The 19,909-nt window shown below is 36.6% G+C and overlaps 1 protein-coding gene across 1 annotated transcript in view; it reads right to left on the reverse strand.

Moving 5' to 3' along the window:
- Positions 1-296: 296 nt before the first annotated feature.
- SPATA16 (spermatogenesis associated 16) overlaps positions 297-19,909 on the reverse strand; it is a 195,259-nt gene continuing 175,646 nt past the window's right edge. The window contains exon 10 of the mRNA XM_055308435.1: positions 297-433. Coding sequence (XP_055164410.1) covers positions 311-433 — 123 coding nt within the window. The 3' untranslated portion in view covers positions 297-310. The remainder of the gene's footprint in view (positions 434-19,909) is intronic.

The raw sequence follows: 19,909 nt of genomic DNA on the forward strand, positions 1-19,909 counted from the left end.
TGGGGAAACCTGGTAAAGGTTAGTAGAGTTTGAAAGAACAAAGCAGGTGAAAGAGGCAGCGCTGGTTATTTTATGAGCTGTTGAGCTACGTTAAGTCACATTTGAACAGGAGTCAAGTCAAACTTGTTGAGAACATTTATTGCTGCCAGTCAAGATGAGTGAAGTGTGCAAGCCCTTTGTAACACGGAGCCCAGGCCGTGCGCCCTGGGCCTTGGGCCAGAGGCCTTTGCTCTTGGATTGTCACCTGAGGCTTCGGGCGGCCACTGCCCCTTCCTCTGGGACCTCGGGGTGGCAGCCCGGCCCCCAGGGACTAGCTTGGCTGCACTGTCTGAAGCCGCTTCAGTTTTGTTTTTTGCCTTCGAGCAGTTCTCAGTTTTTTAGTTTTTAAGAAACTGTCCTCTAATTGGTATAGGAAGTCCTCAATTCGTCCAACCTAGGAGAAATAAACAGATTGGACAAGGGTTGCTGCTGTTTTTCCAGGCTTTGTGGAATTGGGGAAATGGTGAGGTATTTAAAATTACAAGGCGTTGGACAGGTCCGTGTTGGACGGAATTGGCAGAGATGGAAACGAGTGAACATAAAAGCCTCCCTCCTTTGGGGCTTCCGTTTCAGGGTCCCTTGTTTTAGGGACTCGAGGCAGGCCTGCCGAGCCCGCTCACCGCCGGGCCCTCTGCGCCGGGTAGTAAGTGCGGGAATAGCATCACCCGCCGACTTCAATGGTCAGTAAAACCAGGGGTTTCAAACAGAGGTAAACAGTGAAAAAGGATGCCTTTGGAAACAAACAAAGCCAGAGTTTCTGGCATTCGGGAGAAAAATGAACATTACACGTTGTCTTAGCAAAGAACCATTTCTCCTTTAAACCAAGACAAAATTTTGGGGAAATACATTTTCTTAAAAAATGCCACACCCCAGGGAATGAGATAAAGTAATGACACGCACAACAATCATTCTTAAAAATAAACTATTAGTCTTTCTGCAAAGAAAACTTACAATTATTCAGTGACGGTTGGTTGAATGTGTTGTACTATTTGTCACTCTTTTATTCTACTAAAGAACGAGAGCAGCTTACGTACGTATATGCTGAGTTGGGCTCTCATGAAGAGTCTGTAGGCACAATAATTCCTCCTCAGCCCTGACTCCCAGCACCTGCATATTGTATTAGCCTAAAGTCACTGACTGAAGAGCCCATTGTCATAAAGTTAGCTCGAAGCTAGAGCACTTATTATTCAAGGTACACGAACATATCCACTTAAGATAAAAGCACTTAAACTCTAATTTTCCAATTTTGAGTTCTACTTTTAAATCACTTATTCATTCGGGGTAATATCCAAAAGATAATTCAGATTGTCAAAAAGAGAATAATAAATGGTAGCACTCATCTATATGTTATGCTCGGGTCTTTTATCACACCAGGTGATGTAAATTGTCCATTGGTTTCCTTAAGAAAATAAGGTAATTTATTTGTGGGAAAACAATTCTTTTTGAAAACCTAAAATTACTTCAGGTTAATTTCTCCCCAAACACATTGTTGTTTATGATGTCTGATCATTGCAGCAGTCATCAAAACAATTTGACAGGATATTTTTGAGGGGGGCTGTCATGAAACCAGTGGATTATTCTATGTACTCCATACATCGGTACTATCCAACCTGCACCAAAATCATAAATAAAAAATTAACACAGAGCACAATCAGAACAAACACAATGGATGGCACTTTACCGTTACTTCAGTAGCTGAGTTGATGACTCACTCGTGTTTTTGCACTGGAAATGTATCATTTAAATCAAAGCTCTTTACAATTAGAATGTTTGCAATTAGTCCAAATACAGTTCAAAATCACAATCTTAACGTTACCAAAAAAAAGCTTCTTTCAATGTTAATTGGTTTAAAATATCCATTAGGTGGCTCCTGTCTTTTTTCCTGTTTAAATTGTATTTGTTAAGAGCCGCCTTGACTAACTGGGTTGCCTTTCATTAAAAAAGACAAAGAAGAGGGGCACCTGGGTGGCTCAGCAGTTGAGCATCTGCCTTCACCTTAGGTCATGATCTAAATTATATTATTATTATTATTATTATATATTATTATAAATTTATTTTTATAAATAAATAATTTTTTAAAAAGACAAAGAAGAAACATAGGATGCCTGGTTGGAACCGAGAGTACTTGCTAAATGGAGCTGGAGTACACTACCTGCTTGTCTTACCCCGGCCTAGGTGTTTACCGCCTCCCTGGTCACATGCTGTCCTTTCAACCTGTTCTCCTAATGGTACTGGAATGATTGATTGATAGATAGATTTCATTTATTTATTTATTTATTCATGAGAGACACAGAGAGAGGCAGAGACACAGGCAGAGGGAGAAGCAGGCTCCCTATGGGGAGCCCGATATGGGACTCGATCCGGGGACCCCGGGATCACAACCTGAACCAAAGGCAGATGCTCAACCATTGAGCCACCCAGGTGCCCTGGAATGAACTTTTTAAAATGTAAATCTGGTCACATTTTTTTCCTCGCTGAAAATACCTAAATGGATTCCCAAGCCCTTCACATGGCCTACACGGCTCTGAGTGGTCTGGTTTCACTTGCATCTCTGATCCTGTCTCCTATCACTCATTTGCCTCAGTGTGTAGGACATCTGTCTTATCAGAGCACAGCAGGGCCGTGTTCTCTGTACCCTGGGTCTTCCTAATGACATGCCATGCGACGGAGTACTCCTTCAGGAACCCTTAGATTTCCCCTGAATTTCAGGTTCAACACCAGTGCCTCAGGGACATCTTCCTTGACAATCCAGACCACATTGGGTCTCTCAGTAACATATATGTTCCCATAGCAGCCCATTTATCTCTTTGCAAATTGTAAATTTTTTTTCTTACCTAATTGTTTATAATGATTTATTTAATATCTGTCTTTCCATCTGGATTTTAAGGTCTATAAGGCAGGAACTAGGTCAATGTCGTCCACCATTTCCAGCATCTAGGATACCGTAGCCCCTCAGTAATCCTCCTCTCTGGTAATAGAGCTGAAGACATCAGAAACCAACTTGTTTTTCCACATTCCCAGGGATGCCTGGTATGCAACATACCAGAAGGCTTTCTTTTCTCTTACAAATTAAATAATTACCACTTTCATTTGCCATCATTCTATTGTCATCATTCAGCTTTGAGAGTCTCCAGGCAAGGTACTTACAAGGTGTGACCTCTGTACTCCAAGTGGACTGAGGTAGAAAGGGCACTGGATAAAGAGAGTCAGGAGTGTTGAGTTCTGTTTGTGGCCCCAGATAACTTTGATCTGTGACCCCAGAAAAGTCATTTGGCCTTTCTGGGCTTAGCTTAATTGACCTTTGGTGAAGAAAGGGTTTGCCTGGATAATTTCCAAGGACACACCAAGCCAAAAAAAATTCCATGACTTGTACTCACATCAGATCTAAGTTAGTCCAATCTTACATGAGTCCTCACATTTCTCAAATGAGAGGTTATTCCCTTAGATTATACCATTAAGTGAATGACACACTATGCAGTAAAGTAAGTCCATTTTAGCTTCTATACTTTCTGAAGTGTAGGAGAGCTGCAACATGTTTTTAGTAAAGCTGGTTCTTTATTTTCTTTTTTTAAGTCAAGGAAAGAAAAATGCTAGTTGAAGAGAAAAATAGATTCATATAACTAAGAAGAACAGATTGCGAACGATAGAAATTTCTATAAAGCCCTTAGGGAAATAAAACACAAAGAAATATGTAAGCATGTAAGGAAGGGAAATGAGCCAGTTTTTGGAGCAGAGGACTTATTAGAGTTTTTCTTTTCAGCACAGAATCTACTTGCTTAACTATACCAGATAGTCTAGCTGGTCATTCTGGGTCTAATTTTCCCATTTGCAAAATGGGCAGATGGCATTTTTTTATGTATCTATGTGCCAATGCTGACTTGGCTTTTCAGAGCTACGGACATCAGAACAAATGAGCTTGCAGAGAATTTTGGGATGTGAGAGGACCAAGGGGACTGAAGGTCTCAGTGAGAGGCCAGATTCTCACCTATCGTATGGCTATCATTCATAGTCCACATCAAAGATTAAGGAAGTTATTATCAACTAGTTTCTCAGGACCTTTAAATCTTATACACAAAAATCTGTCAGTCGTGATTTAGTGTAGATTCAAGAAGTTCAGAATGAAGTTCAGAACTGTGGAACTCTAAAAGAGAAGGCAGCCTGAGAAGTAGTAATAGGAGATCTCAAAATTAAGACTTTAACAGTACGAAATCAAATAATGCCAACGAGTTAGAAATGTGGAGGTAACTCAACAGACCAACTTATATGACAGGAAAATTTCTAATCAGCTTAGATTTCAAAGGGAGCACATTTGTTGTTTCATGCAAAGATTTATTGACCATTTACTGTACTTGGCACCATGATAGGGTGATAAGCAAAAATATCAGATATTTGTTTATGAGGAACTGATATTCACGTAGGAGAGGTTTAATGAAAACATGGTTGCAGTAAAGCATAACTGTCTATATTAGAATAATATACAAAAAGTTCTATTGGCAAAAATGTCAGAACAGTGAATTCTATTTGAAGGAATGTGGACATGCATTGCTAGACATAGGAGGTGGCTCTTTGCCAGAACAGGAAGTGCATTCCAGAGGAAGGTCATCCATAAGAGCAGAGTTGTGAAAGAACATGGGCTACTTGATAGGGTTAAGTTTCTTAGGGCATAGATGTGATCAAGGAACTGGGAGTAGAGATACATACAGCAGGAAATATTGATTGGGGTCAGCTTATAAAAAGTGGAAAAGTGTTTAACCATGGGGTTAGTAAGTAAATCTGGTACCATTATGCGGAATGGAATGCAGCCAGGGAAACTAGAGGCAGGTGAATCGATCAATCAGGGGACCAGTGTACTAGGATATGGAGGATGTTATGAGGGCCTGAATCAAGAACTTAAGAGATATTTAGGAAGTAGACTATAGACTTGATGAAAATTTCTGTGTTGGGACAAGAAGGCAGGCAAGATTAGGAATGACTGTGAAGTTTCTAACTTGAGATAATGATGATTTTTAATGAGATAAGAAATACAATGAGATGAACAGTTTTAGGGAAAAGAAATGAGTTTGATTAGTGCCAAATATGAAAAAAATAGAAAAAAAGGTCACATAATGAGAAGTTAATTAAAACTGGATGTATAATAAAAGCCAGAATGAAACAAAACTTAAGAAATTAAGAAAAAAAAAAACAGCCCACCATTTTGAAGCCTACCACATGAAAAGCATTTCAGCAGTGAAAAAGTGCTGAAGAAAAACCAAAATGATGCTTCAGTTATTCAGAGTAAAAAAGTGATTATCACAGAGACATAGTACTGAAGTCAGATATATCTGGTTGGGAATTCCAGCATTTTCTTAGAAGTTGTGTGACTTTGTGCAATTTTATTTAACTTCTTAAAAACCTAAGTTTCTTTTTCTATCAATTGCTTCACAGGGTCCGATAAGATTAAATTAAACAATTTATGTGAAGTATGCGTAAGTCTGAATCACTATTATTTAATAGTAGCAGTAATACTTGAATCTGGAAATGTATGCGCAGTAAACAGGAAAAGACAAACCATAACTAAAAGAAAAAATACAAAGGTGAGGTAGAATAAAAAGATAAAACATCATTAATAGACACTACGTTTTTTGACCTCTACTCTGGGAGGGATGCTGCCTCAGTAACTCAGCTAATTGTAGTTGCCATACATTAAAGGCTTGTGAGTAGGTAGGAATTTCAAAATTCCACTATATAAGAGACAGAATTAGGAGGGGGCAGAGAAAGGAGAGAAGAGTTTCTGACGGCACATACTAGTTGCGAGTTCAGTATGAATCAACAGTATTCTCTGGGTGCTGCCCTAGAAACTAAGCGGATTACAGAGAACAATGTGTCTGTCTCATGGAAGCAAGCGGAGTGTTCACTGATGGATGAATGAAGAAAATGTCTTACACACACACATACACACAGAGGAATATTATTCAGCCAGAAAAAGAAATAAATCTTGTCATTTGCAACAGCAGGAATGGAACTTGAAGGCATTGTGTTAAGTGGAATAAGAGAAAGACAACCAAGCTCATAGATATGGAGAACAGGCGGGTGATCGTCAGACGTGCAGGGGTGCGGGGGAGGTGGACAAGGAGGTGGACAAGGTGGTCAAAAGGTACAAACTTCTAGTGATGAAATAAGTCATGGGGATGTGCTATACGGCATGGTGGCTATAGGACTAGAGTTGATGATATGGTACACTGTATATTTGAAAATTGATAAGAGATTCAATCTTAGAAGTCCTCACAGGAAAAAACTTGTAACTACGTGTGGCAATGGATGTTAACTGGACTTAGTGTGGTGATCATTTGGCAGTATATATGAATATAATTATGTTGTACACCTGAAACTAATATAATGTTGTATGTCCATTGTATCTCAATAAAAATATGAAAAAAAAGCCCTTTCAGTAAAATGTGTCTCAAAGGAGACAAAGAATTTTATCCCTTCTCTGCTCGTGTCATACCACATCTGGGCTATCATGTTTGGTTCTGGGTATGCCAAGGGTCTGACTCCAAACTGTATGAAGAAAAGCTGAAGGATCTGGAGGTCTTTAATATGAAGAAGGGATCATAAGAGGAGTCTGTGGTGTTGAAGTATATCAAGGTTGTTATGGGGGAAGGGGTGATGGGTTTGTTTAGTGTTGGCTAATCCAGGGAAAGAGTGCTATCCACAAGTAGGGAGTGAGTTTGTTTCTCAAGTCTTCCACTAGTCATGCAGACTTCACTACTGACCTTTAATTTTTCTCATCTCTAGTATAAATAACAAATTAATAGTGATGATCACAGCCTACTTGACGGGGTTTTTTGTGAGGTTTAAATGGTTTGATGTTTGTGAAAAGCTCTTGATAAATGGTGTAGCCATCCATGAAGATTCAAATAGCAGTACATTGTGTAGTGCCTGGTGGCTTCATAGTTTCATAGTAAGTACTTAATAAATAGTTGTTGAGTCAATGAATAACAGAATGAGTCATCAAATGGGTGACAAAGTAGATATTAGGTATAACTGTTTTTTCACAAGTGTATAAAAATGAAAGGAAATTTAGGGTGAGGTATGGCAACCCCCACCACAGAGATTGGAAATCAAACATTAGGTGACTCTTTTGGAGAGCATGAAATATTTGTGAGTCATGTGTGAGCTGGATGTTGGATTTGATAAAATTTTAAAATCCCCTCCAATTGATCTGGATTCATTCAACAGAAATGGGCTCCATGGAAGGAGGGCAGATTGCAATTTGGCCGTACCGCATGAAGGAGCATTATGGAAATGACAGGGATTCAACAACTTTTACTGTTGTAGTTTTTTATATACTGAGATGTACTGAACTGGTTAATATAAACACTCATAGATACTGGGATTCTTGAGTCTCCCCTGTATCCCATTTATAAGATTATCATCTCTAAAAAGGCCTATATTTTCTTCTCTAGATGTATCAGAATTGTATCTTGCATGCACAGGGCCCCTTTTACGGATTAGCTTAATAGCAGAAGGTAGTTCACAGTGCGCTCATTTCCTTTCCATCTTATAACTGCACAAGATTATGCAGTGGCTCTAGAATATTTCTTTTAAGTTAATGATTTTATATATATATGTTTTAGCATATCAAGACTTATGATTTTCTACTGGATTGCAGGATAAAATGCAACATTTTCATAGGTAAAAATAATATGTTTTCCCACACCCAACCACTCATAATCACTTTAAATATAGGCCATGCTAAAAGGTACTTGAGTACTTACTCCAATAATCTTTTACTTTAAATTGGTTTGTATCTTCTGTATAGGTGGAAAGTATAGGGATGCCCTTGGGTCAGGTGATACTCTGTTCATTTAAGAGCTTTCATGTGAAGGAGGATTGCTATGAACTCTCCATCATTTTGTGCTGCTGACTGTGACTTCATTTGCACAGAAATCCAACCTATTCTCATGTGGTAATTGAAGGCATAGTGAAAGCAACATCACTGCCTTCCATTTATTGTGTGAGAGCTGGCCATGAGACCAAAGGTGTTGCTGAGAAAGAAACTGAATTTTAGGGTAGTAGTTGGAAGGAAAGAAATGACAAGAAGTTCAATATCTGCAAAGCAAGTGAGAGATAATAACAATAAGGGACTATACAAAAGGAGTCGCCCAGTAGAGCTGTGAAAGGGGAGCCGTTCAGATGTGGTGGAGGGGGAATGAGAAGTGCTGTGAAGATTTGGGTGGCCTTTTTCCTTCCAAAGTCCATTAAAATCAAACACTACTGGGTTGAGTTGTGTTCTCTCAAAATTCATTCGTTGAAGACTTGACGCTCAATACGTCAGAATGTAACCTTATTTACAGAGGTAGCCAAGTTAAAATGAAGTCATTAGGGTGGGCTCTAGTCCAAATGATTGGTGTTCTAATAAAAAGGGGAAATTTGGGTAGGCACACAGGGAGTGCCATGTGTGGACAGAGGCAGAGATTTGGGTGATATTCCTATAAGCCAAAGAAGATAAAAATTGCCAACAAACCACTGGAAGCCAGAGAGGCATGTAACTGATGAGAACTCGTGGTTCTCAGAAGGAACCAACCCATGGACACTTTGATCTTGGAGCTTCCAGCCTCCAGGAACTGCAAGATGATCAGTTAGTGAATGGAAGCCATAAAGTGAATGGAAGCTCAATGAAGTTCGAATTTTCCCCTCAAATGTGGCTGATGCTTTCTAAAATCCACTTTTCCTGCTCGTTCATGCTAAGCCTGCCCAGTTTAGGTACTGTGGGAACCGAGGTGGCATCTTCCCAATGATGGCAGCAAGAAGAAGTTGACCTCAAACACGAAAGCGTGGATAAATTACCCTGGGAAGACTTGAACTGGGACTTCCTATTGGATTTCATGTAGCCTGGATCACAGAGACGGGATTAGGTATGTTTATAGTGGTTTGTTTGCATATGCTCATGCCTTAGAAATTGGCTTCTCAAAGGATTTTTGAGTAAAGCTTTTAAAGATGACTAATAAGAAAAAATGTAGATGAAATAAGAATCACATTCTTCAGGAATAAATATCATGTTTATATGACTATGATGGTGGTTACAGAATGAGAATGTGTTTCTAGAGATTAGCAGTATGGACCCAAATCCTCTCGGCAATACAGACATTTCACTTCACCACGGTGGATTTGATAACAGTTTCTTTGCTCTGTTCCATTCAGTTTCCAGACCAAATGTTTTTAAATATTTATCATCCAAAATGGTTTGAATTTTAATTCTTATTAGAATGACAATTGTTTTCAAACAGGCTTGAAATTAATTTCTAAAATAAACTTAGTTTCTGAAACCAAGTTGTTTCTGTTATTCATAATATATCAGTTTCCTTTAGCTTTTGGCCTGCATTCAAGCAGACAAACGAGCCCCACATTTTTCCTTTCTCATTTAAGTGAATTCGGTATTTTATTCACTGTGGTAATCATAGGAGTCCAACATGAAAATATGAGGCGCCTACCCCTGAGAAGCTACAAAATGTGCAAAAACAACTTCCTGCTAAACTGTATTGCCAGCTCTTGATCGAAAACTCTCCTATTGATAATATTTTTTGTTACATTTAGCATAGAGTTAAAGAACAATTACAAAATCTTGCTATCACTTTGTCAGGGAAACCACGTATCATGGTTTTTTTAAAAAGTTTTTTTTTTCGATATCTAATGGCATAATTTATCTGAGGGTTTAAATATGTATTTTTAAAACTTTTATTTTGGGATAAGTATGGATTCACATGCATCAGTGAGAAGCAATACAAGAAGGATCCGTGTACTCTCCGTTTGCCCGAATGGTAACAGCCTGCACAACCGTAGACTACAGCCAGGATATTGACACTGATACGGTCAAGAAGGGAACAGCTCCATTACCCCAAAGACCTCACATGTTGCCCTTTTCCAGCTGCACCCATCTTTCTCTAGTTTCCTCATCCCCGAAGCCCTGACAACCACAAATGTATTGTCCATTTGTACGATTTTGTCATTTTAAGAAGGTTGTGTACATGGAAACATGCAGTGGATAGTTTCTGGTGTGTTATTCAGGTTGTTGTATCAATAGCTTGTCCCTTTTCACAGCTCAGCAGTATTCCGAGTGCCACAGTTTGTTTAATGATTCACCCCTTGAAGGGTGAATTAGCCCTTCCAGATTATTTCTGATCTGGGGGCTTTTATGAATTAAATTGCCATAAACAGTTGTGTACAGGTATTTGTGTGGCCATAAGACTTCGTTTCTCTGGAACAAATGACCAGGAGTATAAATTGTTAGGTCATGTGGTAGATGGCTATTTCGTTTTATAAAAAAACTGTCGGGGCCCCTGAGCGGCTTGGTCAGTTGAGCATCCAGTTCTTGATTTCAGCTCAGGTCATGATCTCATGGGTGGTGAGACTGAGCTCTGCATCTGGCTCCATGCTGGGCGTGGACTCTGCTTAAGATTTTCTCTCTCCCTCTCCCTCTGCCCCTTCCCTCCCCCCATGCTCTTTCTCTCTGTAAAAAACAAACCAACAAACAAACAAACCCACCCCTCCTCAAAACAACTGTGGCTGAATCATTTTATATTCCCATTGGCAACACACGAGGGATTCTCACCAGCATTTATTGTTGCCGCTATTTTTTATTTTAGCTATTTGATGGGTTTGCAGTGATTTATTTCATTGTGGTTTTAATTTGTGTTTCCCTAGGGGCCAGTGATGTTCAATATCTTTTAATCTGTTTACTTGCCATTCTCTTTGGTGAAATGCCTGTTCATGTCTTTTGTCCACCTTCAAATTGGTTTAACTGCATTTTTTACTGTTGATTTTTCAGAGTTTTCATATTATCTCAATATTAGTCCTTTGTGGGTTTGTTGTCTGCAAATATTTTTTTTTCTTGCCTTGTAACTTGTCTTTTCATCCTTTGCAACAGAATCTTTTACAAAGCAAAAGTTTTTAATTTTGAAGTCTAATTTGCCAATTAGACTTTTATGGATCATGCTTTTGGTATCAAGTTTAAAAATTATTTGCAAAGACTAAAATCCCAGAGATTTTCATCTATCTTTTTCTAAAAGTTTTATACTTTTGTATTTTACAGTTTTAGCCAGCTTTTGAATAAAGAGTGATACTTAAGTCAGGATGGTGTGTGTGTGTGTGTGTGTGTGTGTGTGCCTACGTGTGTCCAAAGGCTCCAGCACCCTTTGTTGAAGAGGCTATCTTTCCTTCATTAAATTACTTTTGGCTTCTTTATAAAACATCATTTGAACATATTTATTTGGGTTTATTTCTGAGACCACAAAGTCTTGATTGTTGTACGTAATAAAGTCTAATAAAGTCTTGAAGTTAAGTAGACTGATCCTTCCCCTCTCATTCTTTTTAAAAGGGTTTTAGCTACTCTGTATTCTTTGTCTTTCCATATACTTTTTAGAATGGTCTTGTTTTCATGTGTGAAAAATCTTCCTGGAATTTTAATAGCAATTTCATTAAGCCTGTATATCAATTTTGAGAGACTGGTATCCATAATACACTGAATCTTCAAATTTATGAACACGGTATATCCCACCATTTATTTAGATCTTTGATTTCTTTCCTTATTGTTTTGTAGTTTTTAGCATTCAAGTTCTGTACATGTGTTGTCAGATTCATAACAAGGCATTTTATTTTTTTGGAACAATTATAAATGGTATCTGTATTTTAAATTTCAGTGTCCTTGATCACTGCTAGTATATAGTAATATAATTGAGTTTTGCACATTTATCTTGTGCCTTGCAACCTTGCTGAATTCAATACTACTACCACTTACTATTATTATTTCTATTATCATCATCATTTTGTAGATTCCTTGGGATATTTTTTTATGTAGACAATCATGCCATCTGCAAATAGGAGAAGTTCTGTTTCTTCTTTTCTGATCTCTATGCCTTTTATTTTTTCCTTTTCTTGCCTCTTGGCAGTGGTTAGAATTTCCAGTATAAGGTCAAATAAGAGTGGTAAAAGCTGACACCCTTGCCTTGTTTCTGATCTTGGGGAAAACGACTTCAGTCTTTGAGTATTAAGTATAATGTTAGCTGTAAGATTTTGGTAGTTGCTGTTTAACAAGCTGAGGAGGTTCTTCTCTATCCCTAATTTTCTAAGAGTTTTTGTCATGAATAGGTGTTAAATTTTGTTGACTGCTTTTTCTGCATCAATTGATAGGATCATGTGATTTTTCTTTTGTATCCTGTTAATTTGGAAGATTACATCGAATTTCAAATATTCAGGCTTGCATCTCTGGAATGAACTCTCTTGGTGATGGTTTATAATTCTTTTTGCATATTGCTGAATTCTATTTGTTAAGATTTTCAGGATTTTTGCATCTATATTCATAAGGGACATTAATTTGCATTTTTCGGTACTGTTTTTGTCTTGTTTGTTATCAAGATAATACTAACTTTATAATTTGAATTGAAGAGTGTTTCTTCCTCTTGCATTCTTTGAAAGAGATTGTATAGAATTTACATCAAATCAGCTGGGCTTGGAGATTACTCTTTTGGGAGTTTTAAACTATGAATTAAATTTTCTTCATAGTTATAGGATAACTGAAATGATTTCATATTGGGTGAGTTGTACTGGTTTGTGTCTTTTGAGGAATTAATACATTTTACCTAAGTGTCAAATTTATACGTGTAGAGTTGATCATAATATCCCCTTTTATCCTTTTGATATCTGCAGGATCTATAGTGATATCCCATTCCATTCCTGATATTGGTGATTTGTGTCTTCTCTGTTTTTCTTCATTAGTCTTATTGGAGCTTTGCAGATTTTATTTATCTGTTCAAAGAACCAGTGCTTTGTTTAATTGACTTTCTCTATTTTTTTTTCTGTTTTTATTTTCATCAATTTTTAGTTTGCTTTTTATTATTTCCTTCTTTGCACTTGCTTTGGGTTTATGTTGCTTTTTTTTTTAATGTTCTTGAGATAAGACTTCAATAATTGACTTGATATTTTTTCTATTATACTATATACATTTAATGTTACACACTTAACTTTTAGTGCCACTTTGGCTGTGTCCACCAAATTTTGGTATGTTGTATTTTCATTTTCACTCAGTTCACTGTAGTTTTTAATTTTCCTTGAGATTTCTTTTTGATCCATGAATTATCCAAATATTTAGAGATGTTCTTGTTATCTTCCTAATGTTGGTTCCATTGAAGTTAGTTGAAGAAAACATTGCTTATGATTTCAGTTTTAAAAAAATTGTGGAGGCTTGTTTATGGCCCATGATATAGTTTATTTTGATATATAATCCATGGGCACTTGAAAAGAATGTGTATTTTGCTGTTGTTGGATAGATGTTCTATAAATGTGAGTTAGGTACTCTTGGTTGATGGTATTATGGAGTTCTATATATATTTGCTGACTTTTTTAATTAGTTGCTCTTTCAATTATCAAGGGAGAGCAGTTAAAATCCCCAACTATAACTGCAGACTTGTCTATTTTTCCTTTAAGTCCTATAAATTTTTGTTTCACATCTTTTGCAGCCCTGTTTGGTATATATACATTGGTATGTCTTCGTGGTGGATTGATTTTTTTTAAATCATTATATAATATTTCTGTCTCCAGTAATTTTCTCTCCTTTGCAGTCCCTCTGGCGTTAATATAGCCACTACTGTCTTCTTTATATTAATGTCTGTGTGATTTCCATCCTTTGATTTTTAGCCTGCCTATGTCATTATATTCGATGAGTTTGTAAACAGCATATTGTTGAATCATGGTTCTAAATTCATTTTGCCAATCTCTGTCCTTCAATAAGTGTATTTAGACCATTTACATTTAATTATTGCTATGTAAAGCCTTCATCATTTTATTTTTTTTCTTTTTGTTCTCTCTTTGTTTTTTTTTTTTTTTTTTAACCTTCCTAGGGATACTGAGACATTTTTTAGAATTCCATTTTAATTTGTCTAGTGTTTCTGGCACATCATTTTATTTCATTTTATTTTTTTAAAGATTTTATCTATTCATGAAGGACAGAGGGGGGAGAGAGAGAGACAGAGAGAGAGACAGAGAGAGGCAAAGACACAGGCAGAGGGAGAAGCAGGCTCCATGCAGGGAGCCTGACATGGGACTCGATCCTGGGTCTCCAGGATCACACCCCGGGCCGAAGGTGGCATTAAACCACTGAGCCACCTGGGTTGCCCCATGGCACATTATTTTGTATAGAAATTTTAGTAGTTGCTCTAGGTATTAATATATATTTCAATATATAATATAAAATTATATAAATATCTATATATATAGATACACTTCAATTGAGCATAAAATGCAGGCACCAGTAGACAAAATTTTCAGTTTGCTTTTTTCTTCACTTTATGTTCAATTGGAGATGCCTTACTTTCCTTAATATGTCTTTATCTTCCCCCATTTATAATTTGCTCCACATATATTCCTTCATTTAAATATTTGCTCTGCATATATTTAGGAAGTTATTAATTATTGATTTAATTCCCTTAATAGACAGGCCTATTCAGATTATCTATTTCTTCTTCAGTGAGCTTTGGCAGATTATGTCTTTCAAGGAATTGGATTATTTCATCTAGGTTATCAAATTTGTGGGCATAGCATTTGTTCACAGTATCCTCTTTTAATTTCCATGGGATCTATTAGTGATGTTCCCTCTTTAATTTCTGATTATTAGTAATCTGTGTCTTCTGGTTTTGTTTTGTTTTTTCCTTGGTTAGTTGGCTAGAGGCTTACTGATTTTATTGATCTCAGAGAACCAGTTTTGGTTTAGTTGATTTTCCCAATGGATTTCCTGTTTTCACTTTTATTGATTTCGGCTCTAATTCTTAATATTTATTTTATTATGCTTACTTTGGACTTAATTTGTTCTTTTTTCCTAGTTTCTTACAATGAAAGTAAGATGATCGATTTTAGATCTTTTCCAATGTTTACATTCAAATGCTACAAATCTCCCTTTCAGCACTACTTTCACTATGTCACATGAATTTGGTCAGTTGTGTTTTTATTTTCATTTGGTTTAAAATATTTTTAAATTTCTCTTGAGATTTCTTATTTGACCCATATATATATTATATAGATGTATATTGTTTAACCTCTATGTATTTTGAGATTCTCTAGTTATTTTTTTGTTATTGATTCTAATCTAATTCCATCATGGCCTGAGAGCAGACACTGAATGATTTCTATTATTTTAAATTTTAAGGTGGGTTTTATGGCCTAGAATGTGTGTGTGTGTGTGTGTGTGTGTATACATATGTATATATACATATACATATATATGCTTATATATATAAATAAAATGAATGAGAGCAATGATACAGATATGAAAAATAAGATTATTTTTTTAATAAGGTACTCACACTACTTGTGTAGTGGTGTAGTGGTATCCATTTGAAAGTGGACTTGGATTTGTTGTCAATATATATTGTAAACTCTAGGACAACCAGTAAAAAAAGGTAAAAAAAAAAAAAGAGAGAGAGAGAGAGAAATATAACTGATATACTAAGAAAGGAAAGAAAATAGAATCATATAAAATACCCAGTTAAAACCACAAAAGGCTGGAAGATTTCTGCATGCAGTTTAACAAAATAACACAAGAGAAACTGAAATAGAGAAGTATGCTGTTCATAAGTCCTGGAGGAAGTACATAGCATGCCTCAACGACCACATGGGGAAGTCGAGGCAGGGTACAGAAAGAGACAGAGAGAGACAGAGACATAAGAACCAGGGCACATATCTTTATTAGGGCCCACTGGTGTTTTTTAGAATGGGTAATTTCTATTTTCCTGTCTTCATTTTACTGATTCTTTCCTCTGTCCCCTTCTTTCTGTCATTGAGATCCTCCACTGAGTTTTTAAGTTTTTATTTTACTTCCAGTATAGTTATGATTCAGTGCTACAATAGTTGCAGGTGTAGTGATTCGATACTTCCATATATCACCCAGTGCTCAACAATACAAGTGCAGTCCTTAATCCCCATAACCTATTTCCCCCATCCCACCCCGCCACCTCCCCTTTGGTAGCCATCAGTTTGTTCTCTATAGTTAAAGAGTCTGTTTCTTGGCCGTCTCTCTCTCCCCAGCCCCAACCTTTGCTTGTTTGTTTTGCTCCTTAAATTTCACATAGGCATGAAATCATAGGTATTAGTCTTTCTCTAACTTATTTCACTTAACAACATACTCTCTAGCTCCATGTATGTCATTGGAAATGGCAAAATTTCATTCTTTATTTTTTTTTAAGATTTCATTCTTTTTATGGCTGAATGATATTCCACTGTGTGTGTGTGCGCACGCGTGTGCACGTTTGTGTGTGCATACACATACATATCCTCTCCTTTGTCCAATTATCACTTGATGAACATTTGGGCTGCCTCCATAGTTTGGCTATTATAAATAATGCTGCAATGAACATCAGGGTACATGTATCCCTTTGAATTAGTGCTTTTGTGTTTTCTAGGTAACAGTAGTGCTATTCCTGGATTGTAGGGTAGTTCTGTTTTTTTAATTTTTGGAGGAAACTCCATACTATTTTCCACAGTGGCTGCACCAGTTTGGATTCCCACCAACAGTGCACAAGTGTTCTTTTTTCTCCACTTCCTTGCCAGCACTTGTTTCTTGTGTTTTTTATCTTAGCCATTCTGACAGGTATGAGGTGATAGCTCACTGGAGTTCTAATTTGCATTTCCCTGACGATGAGTGATGTTAAGCATCTTTTCATGTGTCTGTTGGTCCGTTGGCCATGTGGATGCCTTCTTTGGAGAAATGTCTGTTTATGTCTTCTGCTCATCTTAAATTGGATTATTTGCTTTTTGGGTATTGAGTTGTATCAGTTCTTTATATATTTTGGATACTAACCCTTTATCAGATAAGTCACTGGCAAATATCTTTTCCCATTTAGTAGGTTGCCTTTTAGTTTTGTTGATTGTTTCCTTTGCTGTACAGAAGGTTTTATGTATGTAGTCCCAATAATTTATCTTTGATTTTATTTCCCTTCCCTCAGGAGACATATTTTAGAAATATGCTGCTATGGTCAATGGTCAGAGAGATTCCTGCCTGTGCTCTCTTCTAGGATTTTTATGGTTTCAGGTTTCACATTTAGGTCTTTAATATATTTTGTTTATTTTTGCATAGGGTGTAAGAAAGTGGCCAATTTTCGTTCTTTTTCATGTATCTGTCCAGTTTTCTCAATACCATTTGTTGAAGAGATGATCTTATTCTCATTGGATATTCTTTCCTGCTTTGCCAAAGTTTAATTGATTATATAAATATGTGTTTATTTTGGGTTTTCTATTCTGTTCTGTTGAGTTATGTGTCCATTTTTCTGCCAGTACCATACTGTTTTGATCACTACAGCTTTGTAATATAACTTGAAGTCCAAAATTGTGATGTCTCCACCTTTGCTTTTCTTTTTCAAAATTGCCTTGGCTATTTGGCACCTTTTGTAGTTCCATTTAAATTTTAGGCTTGTTTGTTTTAGCTCTGTGAAAAATGTTCGTGGTATTTTGATAGGGATTGCATTAAATGTGTAGTTTGGTTTGAGTAGTATACACTTATTAACAATATTTGTTCTTCCAATCCATGAGCATGGAATGTCTTTCCGTTTCTTTGTATCCTCTTCAATTTCTTTCATCAATGTTTCATAGTTCTCAGAATACAGAATATAGTTTTCACTTCTTTGGTTAGGTTTATTCCTAGGTATCTTATTATTTTTGGTGCAATTGTAAATGGGGTTGTTTCTTAATTTCTCTTTCTGTTCTTTATTATTAGTGTATAGAAATGTAACAGATTTCTGTACATTTATTTTGTATCCTGTAACTTTACTGAATTCATTTGTCTGTTCTAATAGTTTTTTTGGTAAAGGCTTTTGGGTTTTTCACATATAGCATCATGACATCTGCAAATAGTGGCAGTTTTACTTCTTCCTTACCAGTATGGATGCCTTTTATTTCTTTTAGTTGTCTTTTTGTTGCTGTGGCTCAGACTTCCAGTACTATGTTGAATAAAAGTGGTGAAGAGTGGACATCTTTGTCTTGTTCCTGATATTAGGGGGAAAGCTCTCAGTTTTTCCCCATTAATGATGATGGTAGCTGTGGGTTTTTCATATATGGCCTTTATTATGTTGAGGTGTGTTCCCTCTAAACCTACTTCTTTCTTTTTTGAGAGAGAGAGAGAGAAAGAGAGAGAGAGAGGGAAAGAAAGAGAGAGCATAAGTCGGGAGGGGGAGGGGAAGGGTGGAGGGAGAGAGAATCTTAAGCAGGCTTCATGCTCTGCACGGAGCTGGATGCATGATCTGAGATCATGACCTGAACCAAAACCGAGACCCAGATGCTAAACCAAATGAGCCACCCAGGTGCCCCTAAACTTACTTTGTTGAGAGCTGTTATCATTAGTGGATGTTATACTTTGTCAAATACGTTTGTACATCTATTGAAATGATCAAATAATTTTTATCCTTTTTCTTATTGATGTGATATATCAAGTTGATTTGTGAATATTGCACTACCCTTGTATCCCAGGAATAAATTCCACTTGATTGTAGTGAATGATTTTTTTAAAAATGTATTGTTGTATTCAGTTTGCTAGTGTTTTGCTGAGGATTTTTGCTTCTATGTTCATCAGAGATAATGGCTTGTATTTGTGTGTGTGTGTGTGCGCGCGTGTGGTGCCTTTATCTGATTTTGGTATCAGGGTGATACTGGCTTCATAGAATGAACTTTGTTCTATTTTTTGAAATAGTTTGAGAAGAATAGGTAGTAGTTCTTCCTTAAATATTGGTAGAGGGCAGCCCGGGTGGCCCAGAGGTTTGGCGCTGTCTTCGGCTCGGGGTGTGATCCTGGAGACCCAGGATAGGGTCCTGCATTGGGCTCCTTGCAAGGAGCCTGCTTCTCTCCCTCTCCCTCTCCCTCTGCCTGTCCCATGTACACTTGAAAAGAATGTGTGTATTCTGCTGTTGTAGGATGGAATGTTCTGAATTTATCTGTTAAATCCATCTGGTCTAGTCTGTCATTCAAAGTCACTGTTGTCTTGTTGATTTTCTGTTTGGATGATCTGTCCATTGTTGTACGTGGGGTCTTTAAAGTCCCTTACTATTATTGTATTACCATCAAGTAGTTTCTTTATGTTTGTTATTAACTGTTTTATATATTTGGGTGCTCCCATTTTGGATGTATAAATATTTACAATTGTTATATCTTCTTGTTGGAATGTCCCCGTTATTATTATACAGTCATAGTAATTTGTCTCTTTTCAAATATTAGTTTTAAAGTCTATTTTGTCTGATATAAGTAACGCTACTCTGGCTTTCTTTTGACATCCATTTGCATGATAAATGTTTCTCCATCCCCTCACTTTCAATCTGCAGGTGTCTTTAGGTCTGAAAAGAATCTCATGTAGGCAGCATGCAGATGGGTCTTTTTTAAATCCACTCTGTCACCTTATGTCTTTTGATTGGAGTGATTATTCCATTTACATTCAAACTAATTATTGATAGACTCATATTTATTGCCATTCTGTTACTTGTTTTGTGGTTGTTTTTGTTCTTTTTCTGTGATTCTTTCTTCTCTCTCTCTTTCATGGTTTGCTGGTTTTCTTTAGTGATGTACTTGATTCTTATTATTTTTGCATATCTATTACTGTTTTTTGATTTGTGGTTACCATTCGATGTATATATAACATTGTCTGCATATAGCAGTCCATATTAAGCTAATTGTCACTTAATTTTAAACTGATTCTTTACTTCTCTCCCCTCCACATTTCAGATATTTGGTATCATATTTTACATCCACTGAGGTTTTCTTTTTAATTCCAGTTTTTATTTCAGTATTTTTCAGTTCTAAAATTTTTATTTGGTTCTTTTTATATCTTCTATTATCTGCTGAACCTTTCTATGTCTTTGTGGAG

This window comes from Nyctereutes procyonoides, unplaced genomic scaffold, assembly GCF_905146905.1.
Source record: "Nyctereutes procyonoides isolate TBG_1078 unplaced genomic scaffold, NYPRO_anot_genome, whole genome shotgun sequence".
In the NCBI taxonomy this organism is placed as follows: domain Eukaryota; kingdom Metazoa; phylum Chordata; class Mammalia; order Carnivora; family Canidae; genus Nyctereutes; species Nyctereutes procyonoides.